This window comes from Pongo pygmaeus, chromosome 13 (assembly GCF_028885625.2).
Source record: "Pongo pygmaeus isolate AG05252 chromosome 13, NHGRI_mPonPyg2-v2.0_pri, whole genome shotgun sequence".
Taxonomy (NCBI): Eukaryota; Metazoa; Chordata; class Mammalia; order Primates; family Hominidae; genus Pongo; species Pongo pygmaeus.
The window spans coordinates 59,921,175-59,941,884 of NC_072386.2; the positions used below are offsets into that span (position 1 = coordinate 59,921,175).

The 20,710-nt window shown below is 36.1% G+C and overlaps 1 protein-coding gene across 7 annotated transcripts in view; it reads left to right on the forward strand.

Moving 5' to 3' along the window:
• The window catches only part of SMC5 (structural maintenance of chromosomes 5), a 95,725-nt gene that overhangs the window by 44,684 nt on the left and 30,331 nt on the right, over positions 1 to 20,710 (forward strand). For all 7 annotated transcript variants that reach the window (XM_054501702.2, XM_054501704.2, XM_054501703.2 and 4 more), the window contains exons 11-16: positions 1,748 to 1,861; positions 11,226 to 11,320; positions 11,936 to 12,068; positions 15,037 to 15,210; positions 15,315 to 15,484; positions 20,372 to 20,495. In XM_054501702.2, the coding sequence (XP_054357677.1) occupies positions 1,748 to 1,861; positions 11,226 to 11,320; positions 11,936 to 12,068; positions 15,037 to 15,210; positions 15,315 to 15,484; positions 20,372 to 20,495 (810 nt within the window). The remainder of the gene's footprint in view (positions 1 to 1,747; positions 1,862 to 11,225; positions 11,321 to 11,935; positions 12,069 to 15,036; positions 15,211 to 15,314; positions 15,485 to 20,371; positions 20,496 to 20,710) is intronic.

Sequence of the window (20,710 nt, forward strand, 5' to 3'; positions counted from 1 at the left end):
TGATTTTCATGTGGTTTTAATTTTTGTGTGTGACTGTTTTCTCATTTTTCTATACTGAATGGTATTCTGTAATTTAAAGTAGCACTATTGGCCAACATTTATGTGACAAGCACTGTACTATTATTTTAATTATATTATCTCTTAATCCACATTTAGTTCTATGAGGTATAAACTGTTTTACTATGTCCATCTTACAGATGAAAGTAATGAAAGCTTTTGAGATTTAGGTAGTACTTGAGCAAGATCAAGCATATGATTTGAAAGGATGTCTGTCTGACCTCAGAGCCCAAGCTCTAAGCTAGTTTGCTTTGTAATAGATTATAGTACATAAATACCTCCCCTTTTATTATTTTTTCAAGAAAGCTGATTTCCATGTTTTGGAAATAATCAATCTCTAAAATTCCCTAGATAGTACTTTTTATATTTATACGCTTCTCTTAATGGGAGTTTTATCATGCTCTACTTTCAACATAGTTATTCATCTGCAATAAATAACAGATTATGTACTTCCAGAAGTAGCTTTTTCCTAACCTGTCTTAGTATCTTCCATAGCCTTGAGCCTCACTTGCAGAATTGTCTAATTCATATTTTTACTTTATTTTACTTTTTAGAGACAGTTTCACTCTGTCACCCAGGATGGAGTGCAGTGTCACCATCATACCTCACTGTAACCTCAAACTCCTGGGCTTCAGCGATATTCCCACCTCAGCATCCCAGGTAGAGCCATCACACCTGGCTAATTTTTTATTATTATTATTATTTTAGAGACAGGGGCTCACTTTGTTTCCTGGGCTGGTCTCAAACTTCTGGCTTCCAGTGTTATCCTCCCATCTTGGCCTCCCAAAGTGTTGGGGTTATCAGTGCTACCACGCCTGGCACAGTGTTTTTAAAATAGATCAATAGGTCGGGCGCGGTGGCTCATGCTTGTAATCCTAGCACTTTGGGAGGCCAAGGCAAGCCGATCACTTGAGGTCAGGAGTTCAAGACCAGCCTGGCCAACATGATTAAACCCTGTCTCTACTAAAAATACAAAAATTAGCTGGGCATGGTGACAGATGCCTGTAGTCCCAGCTACTCAGGAGGCTGAGGCGCAGGAATTGCTTGAACCCGGGAGGCAGACGTTGCAGTGAGCTGAGATAGTGCCATTTGCACTCCAGCCTCAGTAACAGAGAGAGACTCTGTCTCAAAAAAAGAAAAAAGAAAAAAGTAAAATAGATCAATAAGATTATGTTCTGATGTTGTAAACTTCAAGTTTCTCTTGAGGGCTGTAATAGTTACAAATAAGCCATAGCAAGGTTTTTTTTTTTTCCCCATTAGTTTTACAAAGTTTAAAGTTCTTTGTGTTTTTGTGCCTATTAGTTATTCCATCTATGAAGTTCTCTTGAAGATTAAGAAAATATGAAAAGTGTGGGGAAAGATAAGAAATGTTTACACTCAAGTCACAATCTAAGACTGTTTGAAATATTTTCAATGAGTTGACTAGAAAGGAACTAAAGTTATTTCTTAGATAGTATCAAAATCAATATGCATTGTTCAAATCTTGGCCTTTGTTTAACCATGTACTGTATTGATTGTTTCTGGGTAATGTATTAGATGTTTTACATAACTCTTTGATACCAAGTTCTTTTTTTTTAATCTTCTCTTTTCTCAAGTATTACAATCTAATTAAATCCAATTTTAATATAAACATGTTTTAATAATCAGTTGGGTTTCATGAAATTCGACCTTTTTTTGTTTGTTTGTTTAGATCAATATGAAAGATAATAAAAATGCCAAATATATTGAAAATCATATTCCATCAAATGACTTAAGAGCCTTTGTATTTGAAAGTCAAGAAGATATGGAGGTTTTCCTCAAAGAGGCAAGTACTAACCAACACAACACTTTGATTCACTTGACACTTACCTTTCAGCACTTGAAGTTTTAACTTCACTAGAGCAAAATGTGATAGCTAATTTTACCACCAGTTCACTCTCATGCAAAATCACTCTGTTTTGCTAATTTGTTTCCTATTTATGGCATTGTGGGTCAGTTGATTTGTTTTATAAAAGGAAACCAGCCCATAATATTCCATCTGTAACATTTTGAAATTATCATTTGAAATTAATGTGAAGAGTAAGTAATTCTATCATGTTTTAAGAAAACAAAACATAATGATGGACCTTTGGTCTTGGACATCCTTTTTTTGAAAATATATTGGAATGAACTCAGTTTTACTTTGAAGGGAAAATCAGTACAATGTTGCTTATTAATATAAATAAACCTTCTTTAAAAAGAATGAGAACCCTATATCTGGCTAGAGAAAGGCCACTGACCAAGAATCTAAGCCACTGAAAGACAGTAAAGCTTAGTAGTTAAGAATGTATACTTTGTAGCTGGGCTGCCAGTATGTGAATTCTGGCATTGCTTCTAACTTGGGCAAGTTGCCTAAATTTAGTTTTATGCTTCAGTTTTCTTGTCTATAAAATGAAGGATAACATTATCTACTTCAAAAGATGGTTGTAAGGATTAAGTCAGTTAATAAATGTAAAGGTACTTATAGCAGTACTTATTAACTCATCATTATTGTAATACATTGTTATATAACCTACATAATATGTGGTATAATGTGTTAGCTATATATGACATTCTTATATATATACAGTTAGCTATATGTTGTATTGTTTGTAAGACTTCTTATTCCTTTTGCTTATAAAGAAAGGTTAGGTTTAGATTTTTTTTGTATGCCTTGTTTAAAGAATTTTATTAATTGGTCTAAGTGAGGAGAGATTCTGAATCAGCTCAAGTGGTCCTCTGTTTCTCTGGTACACAAGTGCTTGGAAAGAATCTTGACCTTGCTTTGGCTTTTATTATATTGCCCTACTTCTGGTTTGGGAGTTGGCAAGGTATGTGAACGTAAAGGTGACTGGATGAAAAGGTTGGATGTATAAAATTATACAATGGACTCCAAAAAGTTAAAAATTTGTGTTTGTTAGAGCTGTTTAAGCCTAATCAGTGATTTATTGATCTGATGAAAGAGCTCAGTGGAGAAGTCAAGTTGCTTGGGTTGCACGTCTTTTAAGACATGATACATTGTAAAGGGCATGCAGTCAGGTGTAATTAAATCATTTCTATTTTGCAAATGGCCAGCTTAGCCTGTTACTTTTCCTGGTGTCAAAAACTCATTCTGCCTCTGCACTAAGGATTTAAACCATATGTTGATGATACAATATAGATTCCTGATCATTTGACCTGTATTCTTTTTTCTTGTGTTGTAACAATTAATTTTTCATAGCTGCTCATCAGATAGAACCAGAACTTTCTCCTATATCTATGACTTTTTGTGTGTATACTTTAAATTGTGAAATTTATTCTATATAACCTTCTCCTGTAATTGTATCTACTAGAGTACCATTTCTCATCCTTCAGTAAATTACAAATCATCTTCACAGTTTTTGCCATTTCTACATACTATTATGTGCAACATCATAATTTTTGCCAAACCTGAGTACTACCTATAGTAGTATTTCTTGTTTTTCTTTCAATCACCTCACTTTTTGTTACTCAAACAAAATCTTCTAAAAGGAAATACATCATTACAAAGTTAAAAACAAATAATAGGCCAGGCATGGTGGTTCATGCCTCTAATCCCAGCACTTTAGGAGGCCAAGGCAGACGGATCACTTGAGGTCAGAAGTTCGAGACCAGCCTGGCCAATGTGGTGAAACCCTGTCTCTGCTACAAATACAAAAATTAACCAGGTGGGGTGGTGTGCACTACTTTTTCTCTTTGTAATTATTTGTGTGGAGATACTTTGAGATTGCAGATATTCCGTTCCTCATGAAACCCAATCTAATAGGTTTAAGAGCCATTAATGATTCTAGCTCTGTCATTCCTTCTGTGTTTATTAGTTAGCATTCTACCTATAAGAAAGAGCTTTTTCTTCTCCTCCATTTATTTGTTTGTTGTATCAGTATAGATTCATAGAATTGTTTTATGTATTTTAATTCATTACTTTTTTTTTTTTTTTGAGACAGAGTTTTGCTCTTGTTGCCCAGGCTGGAGTGCAATGGCACACTCTTGGCTCACTGCAGCCTCCGCTTCCCGGGTTCAAGCAATTCCCCTGCCTCAGCTTCTCGAGTAGCTGGGATTACAGGCGTCCACCACCGTGCCCGGCTAATTTTTTGTATTTTTAGTAGAGACGGGGTTTCACCATATTGACCACGCTGGTCTTGAACTCCTGACCTCAAGTGATCCACCCGCCTTGGCCTCCCAAAGTGCTGGGATTACAGACGTGAACCACCACGCCTGGCCAATTCATTACTATTTTAATGCTCAGATTGCCTCATATTTGGCCAGTGAGACCATTTTCAGGTTGACTCCTGTGTCATTTTGATATGTTGCCATTGTATTTTGAGCGCTTCTTTCTTTTTGCCATAGTAAGATGTTACAGGCACATCTTGAGTGTATCTTTTTGGGCCTTACAATCAGTCCTTTAACCAAAAATCCTATTTTCTTTTAGACACTGAGCTCTGGATACTAGGTGTGTTCATTGCTGCTGGTATCTCATTGCTTCTAAGTCCTAACATGCAAACCCTTATGTCTATATTTATTTCCATATTTATCTAGAGACCAGATAATATGTGCACCATGAATTCACAGTACTACATACAATTGCAGTCCAACTTTGGAGTACCTTCTAGTCTTTCTCCTTTGCATATTTGTAATTCTCTTCTGTATTAGTGAAACACATAGCTCCCCTTACCATCAGTATATTTAGTAATTTGTTCAAGCCTAGAATCCTCTGAAAATAGTTTAAGAATTACTAATCTGTGGCCGGGCAAGGTGGCTCACGCTTGTAATCCCAGCACTTTGGGAGGCCGAGGCGGGCGGATCACGAGGTCAGGAGATTGAGACCACAGTGAAACCCTGTGTCTACTAAAAATACAAAAAATTAGTTGGGCGTGGTGGCGGGCACCTGTAGTTCCAGCTGCACGGAGAGGCTGAGGCAGGAGAATGGCGTGAACCCGGGAGGCGGAGCTTGCAGTGAGCTGAGATCACACCACTGCACTCCAGCCTGGGCGACAGAGACTCTGTCTCAAAAAAAAAAGAATTTGTGCTACCGTGAAATTTCTCCATCCCACCATGCCTCTATTAATGTCTCTCAACATTTTTTCTTTTTCATTGTATTAAGTTTTACACATCTCTTGTTAAATGTGTATTTCACTGTCTAATTTTAAAATATATTTTTTATACTATCATAAATGGATTTCTAAAACGCATTGTCTAATTGTACATTGCTAGTACGTAGACATATCGATTTTTTTAAACATTGACCTTATATCCTGTGACACTATTGAATTTACATTGAATTCTAGTACAGACATACAAGAAATGTAACAGATTTATAAAGCAAATATTGCCGTAAAGCAAGTCATACAAACTTTTTGGCTTCCCAGTATATATAAAAGTTAGGTTTATACTATTTATGTCTATTAAGTGTGAATAGCATTATGTCTAAAAAATGTACATACTTTAAAAACACTTTCTTGCTAAAAAATACTAACAATCATGTGAGCCTTCAGTGAGTTCAATCTTGTTGGTAGTGGAGGATTTTGCTTCCATATTGATAGCTGCTGACTGATCAAGGTGGTGGTTGCTGAAGGTTGGGGTGGCAGTGGCAATTTCTTAAAGAAGACAACAATAAAGTTTACCACATTGATCAACTCTTCCTTTCACAAAAGATTTCTCCGTAGCATATGATAGCGTTTTACCCATAGCAGAATTTCTTTTTCTTTTCTTTTTTTTTTTTTTGAGACAGGGTCTTCCTCTGTCTCGCAGACTAGAGTGGAATGGCCTCCCAAAAGTGCTGGAATTATAGGCATGAGCCACCGCGCCCAGCCTAGAATTTCTTTCAGAATTGGAGTTGGTCCTTTCCAACCCTGCCTCTACTTTATCACCTAAATTTATGTCATATTCTAAATCATTTGTTGTAATTTCAACAGTGTTCCCAGCATCTTCACCAGGTGTAGGGTCCATCTCAAGAAACCATTTTCTTTGCTCATCCATAAGAAGCTACTCCTCCACCATTCAAGTTTTATCATGAGATTGCAGCAATTCAGCTACATCTTTGGGCTCCACTTCTAATTCTAGTTCTCTTGCTGTTTCCACCACATCTGCCATTACTTCTTCCGCAGAAGTCGAACCTCTCAGAGTCTTCCCTGAAGGCTGGAATTCTTTCAAACTTCTGTTAATGTTGATATCTTGAGACCTCCTCCCATGAATCAAAAATGTTCTTAATGACATGTAGAATGATGAATCTTTTTTTTGGGGAGACAGGGTCTTGCTCTGTCGCCCAGGCTGGAGTGCAGTGGCACAATCTTGGCTCACTGCAACCTCCACCTCCTGGGTGTAAGCAATTCTCCTGCCTCAGCCTCCTGAGTAGCTGGGATTACAGGTATGCGCCACCACACCCAGCTGATTTTTGCATTTTTTATTAGAGATGAGGTTTCACCATGTTGGCCAGGCTGGTCTCAAACTCCTGACCTCAGGTGATCTGCCCACCTCAGCCTCCCAAAGTGCTGGGATTACAGGTGTGAGCCACCACACCTGGCCGATGAATCTTTTTTAGAAGGCTTTTTGTTTACTTTGCCCAGATCCATCAGAGGAGTCATTATCTGTGGCAGCCATACCTAGCCTTATGAAATGTGTTTCTTAATAAGACTTGAAAGTCAAAATTACTCCTTGATCCATGGGGTGCAGATTGGATGTTGTGTTTGCAGGCATGAAAACAACACTAATCTGCATGTACATCTCCATCAGAGCTCTTGGGTGACTAGGTACATTGTCAGTAAGCAGTAATATTTGGACAGGCGTCTTTTTTTTTCTGAGGAGTGGGTCTCAACAGTGGGCTTAAAATACTCAGTAAACCATGCTGTAAATAGATGTGCTGTCATCCAGGCTTTGTTGTTCAACTTATAGAGCACAGGCAGAGTAGATTTAGCATAATTCTAAAGAGCCCTAGGATTTTTTGGAATGGTTAAATAAACATTGGCTTCAACTTAAAAGTCAGTAGGTACATTCATCCCTAATAAGAGTCAGCTTTCCTTTGAAGTTTTGAATCCAGTCATTGATTTCTTTTCTCTAGTTATAAAAGTCCTAGATGGCATTCCTTTCCAATAGAAGGCTGTTGGTTCTGCGTTGAAAATCTGTCATTTAGCGTAGCCATCTTCATCAGTGATCTTAGCTAGATCTTCTGGATAACTTGCTGCAGCTTCTACATCAGCATTTGCTGTTTCACCTTGCACTTTTATGTTATGGGAATGGCTTCTTCCCTTAAACGTCATGAACCAACCTCTGCTAGCTTCAAGCTTTTCTTCTCTCACCTCTTTCAGCCATCAAATAATTGAAAAGAGTTAGGGCTTGCTCTAGATTAGGATTTGGCTTAAAGGGATGTTGTGGCTGCTTTCATCATCTATTCAGACCACTAAAACTTTCTTCAGATCAGCAATAAGGCAATTTTGCTTTCTTATTTGTGTGTACACTGGAGTAGCACTTCTAATTTCCTTCAAGAACTCTTCCTTTGCATTCACATCTTGGCTAGCTTTCAGCCTAGCTCAACTTTTGTCATGCCTTCCTCACTAAGCTTTATTGTTAGCTTTTGATTTAAAGTGAGAAACCTGTGACTCTTCTTTTCACCTGAACACTTAGAGGCCATTGTAGGGTTATTAATTGTTCTGATTTCAATATTGTCGTGTGTCAGGGAATAGGGACACCCAAGGAGAGGGAGAGTGACTGGAGGACAGATGGTCAGTGGAGCAGTCAGAACATATACAGCATTTATCGATTAAGTTCACTGTCTTACCTAGGTGTGGTATGTGGCACTCCAATGACAATGGTAGTATCAAAGATCATAGATCACTAACATATACAACAATAATAAAAAAGTTGGGAGAATTACCAAAATATGACACAGAGACACAACGAGATGAGCACGTGCTGTTGGAAAAATGGCATTTTAGACTTTTTTTGACATAGGGTTGCTGCAAACCTTGAATGTGTTAAAAAAAATTGTTTTTAAACCAGTCAAATTTAGCAGTGGGGGGTTGTATACCAACTTTAATGACACTATGTTAGTAACTTCTGATTACCCACTACCATTGGACCAGCCAAAAAATATATATTTTTTTTTAACGCAGTATCTTTGAAGGTCAGTAAAGCAAAGCACAATAAAATGAGGTATGCCTATAGTTGCTTTATAGAGTCCATAGGACTTTCTGTGTAGAAAGTCCTGTCTACATAGAAAGTCCTATCTTTTGCAGATAGGTTGTTTTACTTTCTTTTTTTTTCCCAACCTTTTCTTTCTTTCTTGTGCATTATTACATTTACTCATACCTCCAGGACAGTGTTGAAGAGAAATGATGTGTTAGTCCATTTTCACACTGCTATAAAGAACTGCCTGTATTAGCCGAGCATGGTGGCGGACACCTGTAATCCCAGCTATGCAAGAGGCTGAGACAGGAGAATCACTTGAACCTGGGAGGCGGAGGTTGCAACAAGCTGAGATCGCACCACTGCACTCCAGCCTGGGTGACAGAGTGAGACACTGTCTCAAAAAAAAAAAAAAAAAAAAGAACTTCCTGAGACTGGGTAATTTATAAACAAAAGAGATTTAATTGATTCACAGTTCTGCATGGCTGAGGAGGCCTCAGGAAGCTTACAATCATGGCAGAAGGCGAAGAAGAAGTAAGGCACATCTTACATGGCAGCAGGAGAGAGAGTGGGCAGGGAACTGCAACAGACTTTTAAACCATCAGATTGTGTGAGAATGCACTATCACGAAACAGCATGGGGGAAACTGCCCCCATGATCCAGTCACCTCCCACCAGGTCCCTCCCTCAGCATGTGGGGATTGTACTTTGGAATGAGATTTGGGTGGGAACACAGAGCCAAACTATATCAAATGACAAGATTGGACACCCTTACTTGTTTCTAGCCTTAGGAGGAAAGCACTTAATGTTTCATCATTAGGTATGAGGTTTGCTGTGGATTTTCCACAAATGCTCTTTATTAGGTTGAGGAAGTTCCCTCGTCTACCTATTTTACTGAGAATTTTTATCGTAAATGGATGTCAAGTTTTCTCAGATGGTTTCCTGCATCTACTAAGATGATAATATGGCTTTTGCACTTTATTCTGTTAATATGATAAGTTAGATCAGTTGATTTTTGACTGTTACATTAGTCTGGCATTCCTGGCACAAACTCCGCTTGGTCATGTATACTGTTCATACATTGCTGGATTCTGTTTACCAATGTTTTACAAAGGATTTTTGCTTTTGTATTCCTGAGGGATATTGGTTTATAGACTTCTTTGTAATGTTTTTGTCAAGAGTTTGGCATAAGAGTTATGTTGGTATCATAAAAGGACTTGGGAAGTGTTTCATCCTTCTGTTTATTGCTTCCTTAACTGTTTTATCAAATTTATCAGTGAAAACATGTTAGTATAGACTTTTCTTCATTAGAATTTTTATAGCAAATTGAGTTTCTCTACTACATGTAAAGGCTATTTCAGCTTCTTTTTCATCTTGTTTTAAATTTGGCAAATTGTGTTTTTTAAGGAATTTTTCCAATTCATCTAAGTTACTCATGTTTTTGGCATGAAGTTTTTCGTGGTATTATCTTTTTAATGTTTTGGGATCTTTCATCAGTAAGCCCATCAGTGAATTTTTCATTTCAGATAAATGCATATTTTAGTTCTAGAATTTTCATTTAATTCTCTTTATTCTGTCTGCTGAGATTCTCCACCTGTTGATAGTAATAAACCCTAGTTTTCTTGAATGTGTGTATATATATAATAGCTACGTTAAACTTCTTTGCTAATTCTAACATCTAGGTCTTTGTGGAATCAGTTCCTCTTAGTTGCTTTTTCTCTTGACTATGGTGGCATTTTATTCTTATGCTTAGTAGTTGTTTTTTTGTTTTGTTTTGTTTTTTTGTTTTGAGACAGAGTTTCGCTCTTGTCACCCAGGCTGGAGTGCAATGGCATGATCTTGGCTAACTGCAACCGCTGCCTCCTGGGTTCAAGCAATTCTCCTGCCTCAACCTCCCAAGTAGCTGAGATTACAGGTGCCCCACACCATACCCAGCTAATTTTTTTGTATTTTTAGTAGAGACGGGCTTTCACCATGTTGGTCGGGCTGGTCTTGAACTCCTGACCTCAGTTGATCCGCCCGTCTTGGCCTCCCAAAGTGCTGCGATAACAGGTGTAAGCCACAGTGCCCGGCCAGTAATTTTTTATTATATTCTGGAATCGTGGGTAATAACATTGTAGAGACTGGATTCAATTATCAATTATTTTCTTCCAAAGAGACTAGAAGGCAGTTAACTTAGCTGGATTTAAACTCCAAACTCTGTCTCTCAAGCAATGGACAGCAACTGAAATCTCCATTCAGTGGGGATTGTTGTTGTTGTTGTTGTTGTTGTTGTTGTTGTTGTTGTTTTAGTTTTAGCCTTCCACTTGTTGCTTTCCTCCAGTCCCTTGGAATTTTCCTGTGCACTCATAGTTCATGGGGCAGCCAAGGATTTAGATGGCGTTTATATGCAGATTTTGAGGCTTCTCACTTCGCAGCTCCCTTCTTCCAAGAATTTACCCTCTCAGTTTACAGTCATTCTAGTCACCCCAAACTCCATCCTTCCATCCTATGATCCCTCCAGCCAGAAAGACTGCAGCTTTCTACCAGAATTCTTTCCCCACTCCTGATGCTCCAGATTGGGGAATGCCCCCAAGCCACAAGACACATAAACACAAGTCTCACCTAGTGCTGTTCTTTCAGATGTCGGCTCCCTTCCAACTTCTTTTGTCCATCTCCAGTGCCTTAAGATAATTGTTTTTAAAATTTTGGCCAGAGTTTCAATCATTGTTTGTAGAAAAGTTAGTCCAATACAAGATAATCTGCCAATAATGTAAGCATAACTATCTCCCTTCTATATCATTTTGAAGTAATTCCCAGACATTCTATTTCACCTGAAAATATTTTGGTATGTATCTCTAAAAGAAGTGGACTCTTTTTATAAAAACTCGTAACTACAGTATTATCACAGTAAAAAAATTTATACTAAGTAACATCTAATATGCCGTGTTCGAGTTTCTTATCCATCCCACGAATGCCAGTAGGAGTATGGTAACTATAAATCATTTCAGTAGAGAATATATGGTAATTAAAATAATTTTTTTCCCCTATATTCAGGTTCGTGACAATAAAAAATTAAGAGTAAATGCTGTTATTGCTCCCAAGAGTTCATATGCAGACAAAGCACCTTCAAGATCTTTGAATGAACTTAAGTAAGTCTTGAAAATATTATTAAGATTTATTTAAATATTGAATTATTCAACATTTATTGTTACATAAATAAGCTATTACAAGCTGTATTATTTCCTTTTAAGATCTCTTAAGTCGAATATAAGGAAAAATTTAGGCACAGGACCATGATATATTAGCACACAGTGAGTGTGATGCGATGTGATGTTTCAAGTCTGCAGAATAATACTGAACTATTTAATAAAAGATGCTAAAGTAGTTGGTTAGTTATTGGGAAAATGAAATGATAAATTATCCCTTCATAATGCAGAAACAATTTCCAAAAGGACTAAATGTAAAAAATTTTAATTATAAAATAATTACAAGTAAATAGCTTAACTTGGAATATAAGTAAGCATTCTAAACATAATAGAAGAAATTTAAAAAGAGTAGTTTGTAATCATAAAAAGCTTAAGCTTTTCTGGTAAGTGAATAAGTCATACGTGATTTTAAAATATAAAAAAAAGAAAAAAGACTTGTCCTGTGTCATTGTTGAAATAATGTGTGTTTTACTTATTGTTTATTGGTGGCTTATCAACTCCCAGATTTTTTTAACGATATTTTAAGAAGAAAAATCTAATCAATACTTTTCCTTTCAGACAATACGGATTTTTCTCTTATTTGAGAGAATTATTTGATGCACCTGATCCTGTAATGAGTTACCTTTGCTGTCAGTATCATATTCATGAAGTTCCTGTAGGAACTGAAAAGACCAGAGAAAGAATTGAACGGGTAGGAAAGTAGTGAATCATGTACTGAATCATGTACCAAAAACGTAGTTTTGTTAAAACTACTTAGCTAAAGGCAAGCAAAATTTGTCAGAATTTAAGTAAGTCTGTTGTTTTTAACCGTGCAGAAATTATATTTGTATTAATTATTTTCCATATGACATGAAACATTGATTGTTAACTAATACATTATGAGAGGAGTGATGTGGAATTAACTAGAATAAATTCTTAATACATTTAGGGTAATTCCGTAAAGTTAAAACCTGAAAAGAGATACCTAGTACACTAACCTGATTCTGCCTTGCTTGGTAAACCTATGTTCAAACATTGTATTAATAGTTTAGTCTTTTAAATTATTATATTTGAGATTATTTTTAAGACAAATTATACTTTAGAATGGTAGGCTGGGGTATGAAACTGTTTTTGGTCAGCCCTTTTCTTAAAACTTGTACTTAAGACTATCTCAGATATGAATGACCACTCCTCATAGGATTTGTTTGGCTAGTACATACAGTCACAGAAACTCCTAGTTTCTGTATTCTGCTAGTGCTGTTTGGAATTTTATTCTTTGAAGCAGTCTCCGTGACTCCAAACCATATGCACTTTTATCACAGGCAGAAACAGAGAGGAAATCTCTCCTGGAACAGGTTTTTCCAGTATTAATACCAAGTTGCTGTATTACTGCTTATAAGCATCTGGTAACCAATTATAGACCTACCTGCTACTTAGAATATTTATTAAAAAATATGTTTTACATTTCTAACCAGTATATAAATATTCCTAAGATGATTCATTTGGGGGCCCACTATACTTCATTAACAGAAGATAGAAAAATGAGAGCTCATTACCAACTCATTTTGCAAAAACAAGTTACTTACAGTAAGTTGCCTGCCTTTGATTAGAATTATATCATATTATGGTAATCATTTGGGAAAACCAAAAGTAGAAGTCTCTATGTGGGTATACTACTCTTTTTTCTTAATTCACTGAGGTTTAGAAAAGAGGACAAGACCATATGCATAGACCAAACCAATTTTTGTCAAAGCTTTAGGGGTAGGTAAGGTTCTCTCTGAAAGTAAGATTAGTGGGACTTCTTTACTAATGCAGAAAGACAATAGAAAGGTTGATAAGGACTTTTTAAACTTCACTTTGGGGCAGAAAGCAGCAATTACTTCATTTGGAAATTTCTTTTATTTTTTGAACATTGCTTCAAGTTGAGTTATTTTCATGTACTTTTACTTTTAACATTTTGTTTAAGTCACCTAGGGAGCTTTGACACTGCTGTTTGTACTAGAGAAATAGCTTTGGAATTCATATAATTTATATTAAAAGTGAAATTCTTTTCTTCCCATTTCTTTTTCAGGTGTTTTCATTAATTTTAATCTCTTTGGTTTTATATACTGTATTTTTTAAATTCTCAAACATATCAAATACCTTATTGTCCCAATGCCTAACTCAGTTCTATGTTGTATATAAATAATTTATGATGATATACTTTTCAGACATCTGTATGTGCAAGAAAACCAAGTTAGAAAGTATTTCAGGTACCTAGTAAAGATTATCTTAGCTATCTTTCAGAAGATATAAACCTTTATTGAGGAAATTTACTGCCTTTATATCCTCAATCCTTCTGTTTGAGACAATAATGGCTAGATAATGGCAATAATGGCTGTATCTCTTCCTCAGAATAAAAATATATTCTTTATGTTTTCCTTTATTATTAACTCTTAAGATTTTAGGTTCTCTAACAGTATACCCTATTTATGGAATTGTTCTCTCATTAATTTCTAAGATTCTCCCTTTGGTTAAATTGTCTGCTGACTTCTTTAGCTTGAGATGTCACTTTTATGGGAAGTGCTCTTCCTTCACTCTGTCAGTTCAAATCCAGTTTAAAACTCATTTTTAGGAAACTTGGATAGGCTAAAGTCATCCAGTCTATCCCTTTTTTTCAGATTAGTTGAGATTTAGGATTTATGCCCTGTTGACCTAGTGTGCTTAAATATGTCTTACTTCTTCACTTAGACTATAAACTTCTGGAAGGAAACAAGCCACAGTAGTATTACAATAGTATCTGAAGGTTTTTAGAGATTGGAAACAACCTCTAAAAATGCTCTGCATTGCAGCAGCCTACTCTATAAATATACAGAAATAGATCAAATAATGGTATGGTTATGGTATTTATAATATATTTTAGTTTATGAAATCCATGTATAAATTCTTGAGAGAAAAGTTCTAAAAAACCTTAAAAATAAGAAAAGGCTTTGAAATCTATGAAAAATGTTTCATTTGATTATTCTTCCCAAATATACAGGAACTAAATATAAGATTATGTATCTTTGAACAGTATAACTGAGAGGAGGGGAGAGTAAATGACTTACCCAAGATAACATAGTTCAGTGTACTGAGCACCCTTCTCTCCTGGTATCTCTTCTTTAGATGTAACAAAGCTCCAAAACTACTTGGGAGAGTTGTATAGTAGCGTAGAAGTATAGCTGACTTTGCTAGTTGTATGGGCCACCTTTTTTGAAATTTTGTTGGATAGGTTAAAAAAAAAATTGCTAGACACAGTGGCTCACACCTGTAATCCCAGCACTTTGGAAGACCCAGGCTGGAGAATCTCAGAGGCAGGAATTCGAGACCAGCGCCCCCATAGGAAGCATGGAAAAACTCCATCTCTACAAAAATTTTTTTAATTATCCAGGCATGGTGGCACATGCCTGTAGTCCCAGCTACTCAGGAGGCTGAAGTGGAAGGATCACTTGAGCCTGGGAGGTTGAGGCTCGAGTAAGCTGAGTTTGTGCCACTGCATTCCAGCCTGGGTGACAGAGCAAGACCCTGTCTAAAAAAAAAAAAATGTATATCTAGTATATTTTGATCTTCCAAAATTCACTTGGTCTGTATTTCTAATTATTTAGTACTTTAAAACATATAATTTATATTAGATGTGCACTAATAGTTGTTTTACATTATAGGTAATACAAGAAACCCGATTAAAACAGATTTATACAGCAGAAGAAAAGTATGTGGTGAAAACTTCTTTTTATTCAAACAAAGTTATTTCTAGTAACACATCTCTAAAAGGAGCGCAGTTTCTCACTGTCACTGTGGACCTAGAGCAGAGAAGACACTTAGAAGAACAGCTAAAGGTTGGTTAATTTGATCTGAATGTTAGAAAAGAATATTAACTGTATTTCTAATACTTTCACGAACAGTTTTTTAAATATGTTAACAATTTTTAAATATTTTATAGGAAATTTATAGAAAATTGCAAGCAGTGGATTCAGTGTTGATTGCCTTACGTGAAACAAGCAAACATCTGGAGCACAAAGACAATGAACTTAGACAAAAGAAGAAGGAGCTTCTTGAGAGAAAAACCAAGAAAAGACAACTGGAACAAAAAATCAGTTCCAAACTAGGAAGGTATCTTTTAGCCTGTTCAGGGGGGAGAGCACAAATTACTGTGTGGGAGAATATTAATTATACACTGTAATAACACCACCATTTCCACAAGCACGCTTTGTAGTAATTTCTCTTTAATCTTTAATCTTACTACATAAAACACAATTTTATTCCACAGGGCAAAAGGAGATAAATCTTGAGTGTTGAGAAGACTGTTGAGAACAGTCTTCTGTTCTTCCAGCCTCTGGACTCCTTTATATGCTTAAAAATTAATGAGGACCTTGAAGAGGTTTTGTTTACGTGGATTGTATTTATTGATATTTACCATATTAGAAATTAAAACTGAAAATGTTTAAAATATTCATTAATTTATTTTATATTTTTTAGGTAGAGATGGGGCAGTAATTTATTTTAAAAATAAACCCATTATATGTTAACATAAAAATGTATTAAAAATAGCTATTTTCCAGACAAAATACATTTAGTGAGAAGAGTGGCGTTGTTTTACATTTTTGCAGATTTCTTTAGTTGAAGTCAGTAGGTTTTTCCCTACTTAATTCTGTATATTGAGTTTGTAGTGAGATGTTTGAGTTGAAGTATATGAAGGAAATCCAGCTTCTCATAAATATGCAGTTGGAAAAGGAGGAATATTTTAGACTTTTCAGATAATTGTGGATATTATTCTTTAATACTACATCAAAACTTGCCAAAGTGTAGTTTATTAAAGTTTAATTGCAGTGTGGAATCTGATACCATATCAGTGAACTTGTGTACTCTGTTACATTAAAATCCATTGCACTTTAGATGGTACTTTTACTTATAAATGATTTAGTTACAGCATGCATTGGTCATTGGGAAAATACTGGTTCATCAAGTCACATAGATATTTCAAACGTTGACATATTTTATTATGTAATATTTTTAAAAGATCACATTGATCACTGATTCCATTCAGAAAAGCTGTTAAGAATTGGGAAGCTGTCAAGCTTACCAGTGGATACAGATTTTCTAAAATTCGAATTTTCATTTGAAAGTTTAAACTTTATCATTGGCAACAAATATTGTCAGTTATTTTCCTTGAAATGACAAGCTCACTTTATTCCTGTTTGGAAAAAGAAAAATGACCAAATAGCCAAGTCCAGATAATTATAGTTTGTCATTTTTAAAATAAAAATGGTATTCCATGAAAAAAATGTCTAGTATAACTCCAAACTTAAACAGTCACACAAGTGCTTTTCCTTGAAACAACATTTATACTTTTGAATATACTACAAACGTTTAATAAGCACAGCCTGCCCTCCATATTCGTGGGTTCCACATCCATGGATTCAACCAACCACAGATCAAAAATATTCAAGAGGCCAGGTGCAGTGTCTCATACTTGTAACCCCAACACTTTGTGAGGCCAAGGCAGAAGGATCGCTTGAGTCCAGGGGTTTGAGACCAGCCTGGGCAACATGGCAAGACCTCATCTCTTTAGGCAGGGCAGGGAGGAGGGAAGAAAGAAAAATATTCGGGGGAACAAAAATGGATGGTTATGTCTGCATGGAACACATACAGACTTTTTTCTTGTCATTATTCCTTAAGCAATACAATATAACAACTATTTACATAGCATTTATGTTGTATTAGGTATTATAACTAATCTAGAGACAATATAAAATATATGGGAGGATGTGCATAGGCCATATGCAAATACTACATCATTTTATATAAGGGACTTAAGCATCCGTGGATTTTGGAATCCTTAGGGAGTCCTGAAACCAATCTCTGATGGATACTGGGGGACAACTATATTATGTACTTCCTATGTCATGACATTGAATATTAAAAATATATATACTTAAGATTTTGAGGTTTAATAAAATTTATGAATTTTACTGCTTCATCAAGGATATTCTTAAGGGAATTTGGCGTTTTTAAAAATTTCAATTGCATGGCAGTGAAGAATCTAAGGACTAGTATACTTTGGTGCACTAGTTTTGGTACACTACCTTGATTTATTCTAAAGCACTAGCATTTTTACTTTCCATTGCTTTTACACCATCAGTGCAAATGACAGCATGGTGAGAAAGGCAAATGATGTCCTGTTACTACCATGAAAATAGTTTTTAACTCACGGACCCCTGAAATAGTTTCGGGTATCCCCAGGAGTCTGTGGACCAGACTTTGAGAACCACTGCCCTACATGATTATCCAAAACAATATGTCCCTTGAGTTCTGAATGATAGGAGAGGGGAGGGGAAGGCAGAAAAATTGTCAAACTGGGCTGTTTTCTCTCTAGTTCTGAAAGAGAGTAATAGGGAAGGAGGAGGTTATATTGAGTTTTACAGAATAGATTGGGCACCTGAGGGTTTATCTCACTCATTTAGTTGCAGTCTTCCTTGTGACAGTTGAATTATGTCTGCTTGGCCTTAATGGGTCATATATTCCACAGAATTCTGTACAAAATGTAAATATAATATTGTCAAATGTCTTTTTTTTTTTTTTTTTTTTTTTTTGAGACAGGGTCTTGCTCTTTTACCCAGGCTGGAGTGCAGTGGCATGATCACAGCTCACTGCAGCTTTGAACTCTTGGGCTCAAGTGATCCTCACACCTCAGCCTCCTGAGTGGCTGGGACCACAGGTGTGCACCACTATGCCCAGCTTTTTTGTAGAGATGGGGTCTTGCTATGTTGCTGGGGCTGGTCTCGAACACCAGACCTCAATCTGTCCTCCCGCCTCAGCCTCCCAAAGTGCTAGGATTACAGGCAGGAGCCACCACACCCAGCCAAAAGTCTTTTCTAAACAGAAAACTACTGACTTATTATGAAAACCCAGTCACCCATTCTCAGAACGATTGTAACTTTTATTTTGAATTTAGATCTTTTGTAGAAACCAGAATATGTAAGGTAGGATAAAAGCTATTAGGGTATCAAGTCTGGGGAAAAGGCACACGGTTTCCAGTTTCAAGGTTTTTTCCATATTCTACCATAACACAGCCCACAGCTTTTTGTTGTTGTTGTTCTGACTTCTCGTCTATCGACTAAAGATAGATATTAGTGACATAATCTTTAATAATAACTAACAGCTCATTGTCTTGAATAAGGTATATCTACCTTGACTTAATATAGTTTGTATTCCTAAACACATTTATAAATGGAATCATATTTGAAATGTATTAGGAAGATTTGTTCTTTGTTGTTTATGTTTTTTTAAAGCAAACAATTGCCCATTGACTTCTATTTTTAAAATTGGTAATGTGCCTTGGTTGTTTAAAGCAAGATATATCTATTTAGTCTAGCTTCCTAGAATTTGTTTCAACTTTAAACCTTTTTTTAAACTTTTAACCCTTTCCTTCATTCCTAGTCAGTCTTCTGCAAAACGCTCAACCTTTATTGCACAATTGCTGTATTGAACCCATTGTCTAAAACTAAACTTTCTCCTCATAAAGTAATGTTGATTTTTCACAGTGAGATGACTTTTCATACGTGTTACTAGCCCACTATCTCCTACTTCTATTCACTTTGGACTACTGCAGTGGTGACCTAGTTAGTGGTCTCTGCCTGACTAGTCACGTCTGTATTTAATTCATCCAAAAGACTGTTGCAAAATTTATTTTCTTTGCATATTCCTACCCCATTCAAGAATATTCATTATGAGGCCGGGTGCGGTGGCTCACGCCTGTAATCCCAGCACTTTGGGAGGCCGAGGCGGGTGGATCACTTGAGGTCAGGAGTTTGAGACCAGCCTGGCCAACATGGTGAAACCCTGTCTCTACTAAAACTACAAAAATTATCCGGGCATGGTGATGGGCGCCTGTAATCCCAGCTACTCGGGAGGCTGAGGCAGGAGAATTGCTTGAGCTGGGAAGCGGAAGTTGCAGTGAGCTGAGATTGTGCTGCTGCACTCCAGCCTAGGCAAAAGAATAAGGCTCCTATCTCAAAAAAAAAAAAAAATTATGGCTTTCTACAGTTACTACATGAAATTTAATTAAACACTACTCTCCTTTAGGCAAGCTTTTATGAATATTCAAAATGTTGTTTCGCTCTACCCATTCCAACTTATCTCCCTCCCCTCCCCAACATACCCTTCCTTGTACCATTCTGGCCACTCTCTACAGCACCCGCTGAATTTGTTTATTGTTGCTTCCATCCTTTCTTCTTTTCTCTTGGAGACAACATGGTGTAGTGGAAAGAACATGGACTTTGGTACCAAACACATCTTAACACTCAATATCTGTGATTTTAGGCAATTTACTTCACTTACCTGAGCCTTAGTTTCTTCATCTTTAAAATTGAGAACATACTATTAACTTTTAGGATTATTGTATTGTGTTTTTTGTTTGTTTGTTTCTGTTTTTTGCTATTAACTCTCCCCACTTAAGCTCCTTAAGGGAAGCGACTGTTTTATAAACAATAGCAACAGAAACAACTTATATTGATTGATCGGTTATGGGCCAGGCACTATATTTAGCATGTTAACATGTGTTACCCCTGCTCCATACATAAGGAAACAATGTATTACCTTTTTTAAGCTTCACCACAGCCCTATGGAGGAAGTATTGTTATTATCTATAATTTATATATGAGGAAACTGAGGCTCAGAAGAGTAACTTGGCCAGAGTTAAACTGCTCATTAGTGAATGACAAAGAGGAAACAAAGCCATTTTTCTGATTCGAGATCCTAAACTATTAACACAGGCATTACCTGGACTATGCTGGAGCACATAATATATATCAACAAATATTTTTCAATCCTGACTGATCACACAAAATGATTGTTTAATCTAGGAGCTAGCAGTTTATATATAGCAATACATATAGTATTGCTAAATATATCCCAGAAAACTGGGCGGGGAAACCTAAGAATTTGGGCTCAATTCTTGTGTTTAACCCTGATTTCTTCATTATTATATGTGTCATACAGTTTAAAGCTGATGGAACAGGATACTTGCAACCTTGAAGAGGAAGAGCGAAAAGCAAGTACCAAAATCAAAGAAATAAATGTTCAAAAAGCAAAACTTGTTACCGAATTAACAAACCTAATAAAGGTAAGGTATTGTTTTAATTTTAGTCATTTTTTAAAGAAAATAGCGGGTAGATAAGAGAGTAAAATCTTTAGAGGGAGGGAAGGTTTTGATTAAGGTTTTTGACATTTTAGTTATATAAGCAAGAGATCTTTATCATCAGTTTCAGCTTGCTTAGTTGCTTGACATTTTCTTTATAGAGGTAATAAAGAGGATAAAAGCACTCATTAAGCTAAATG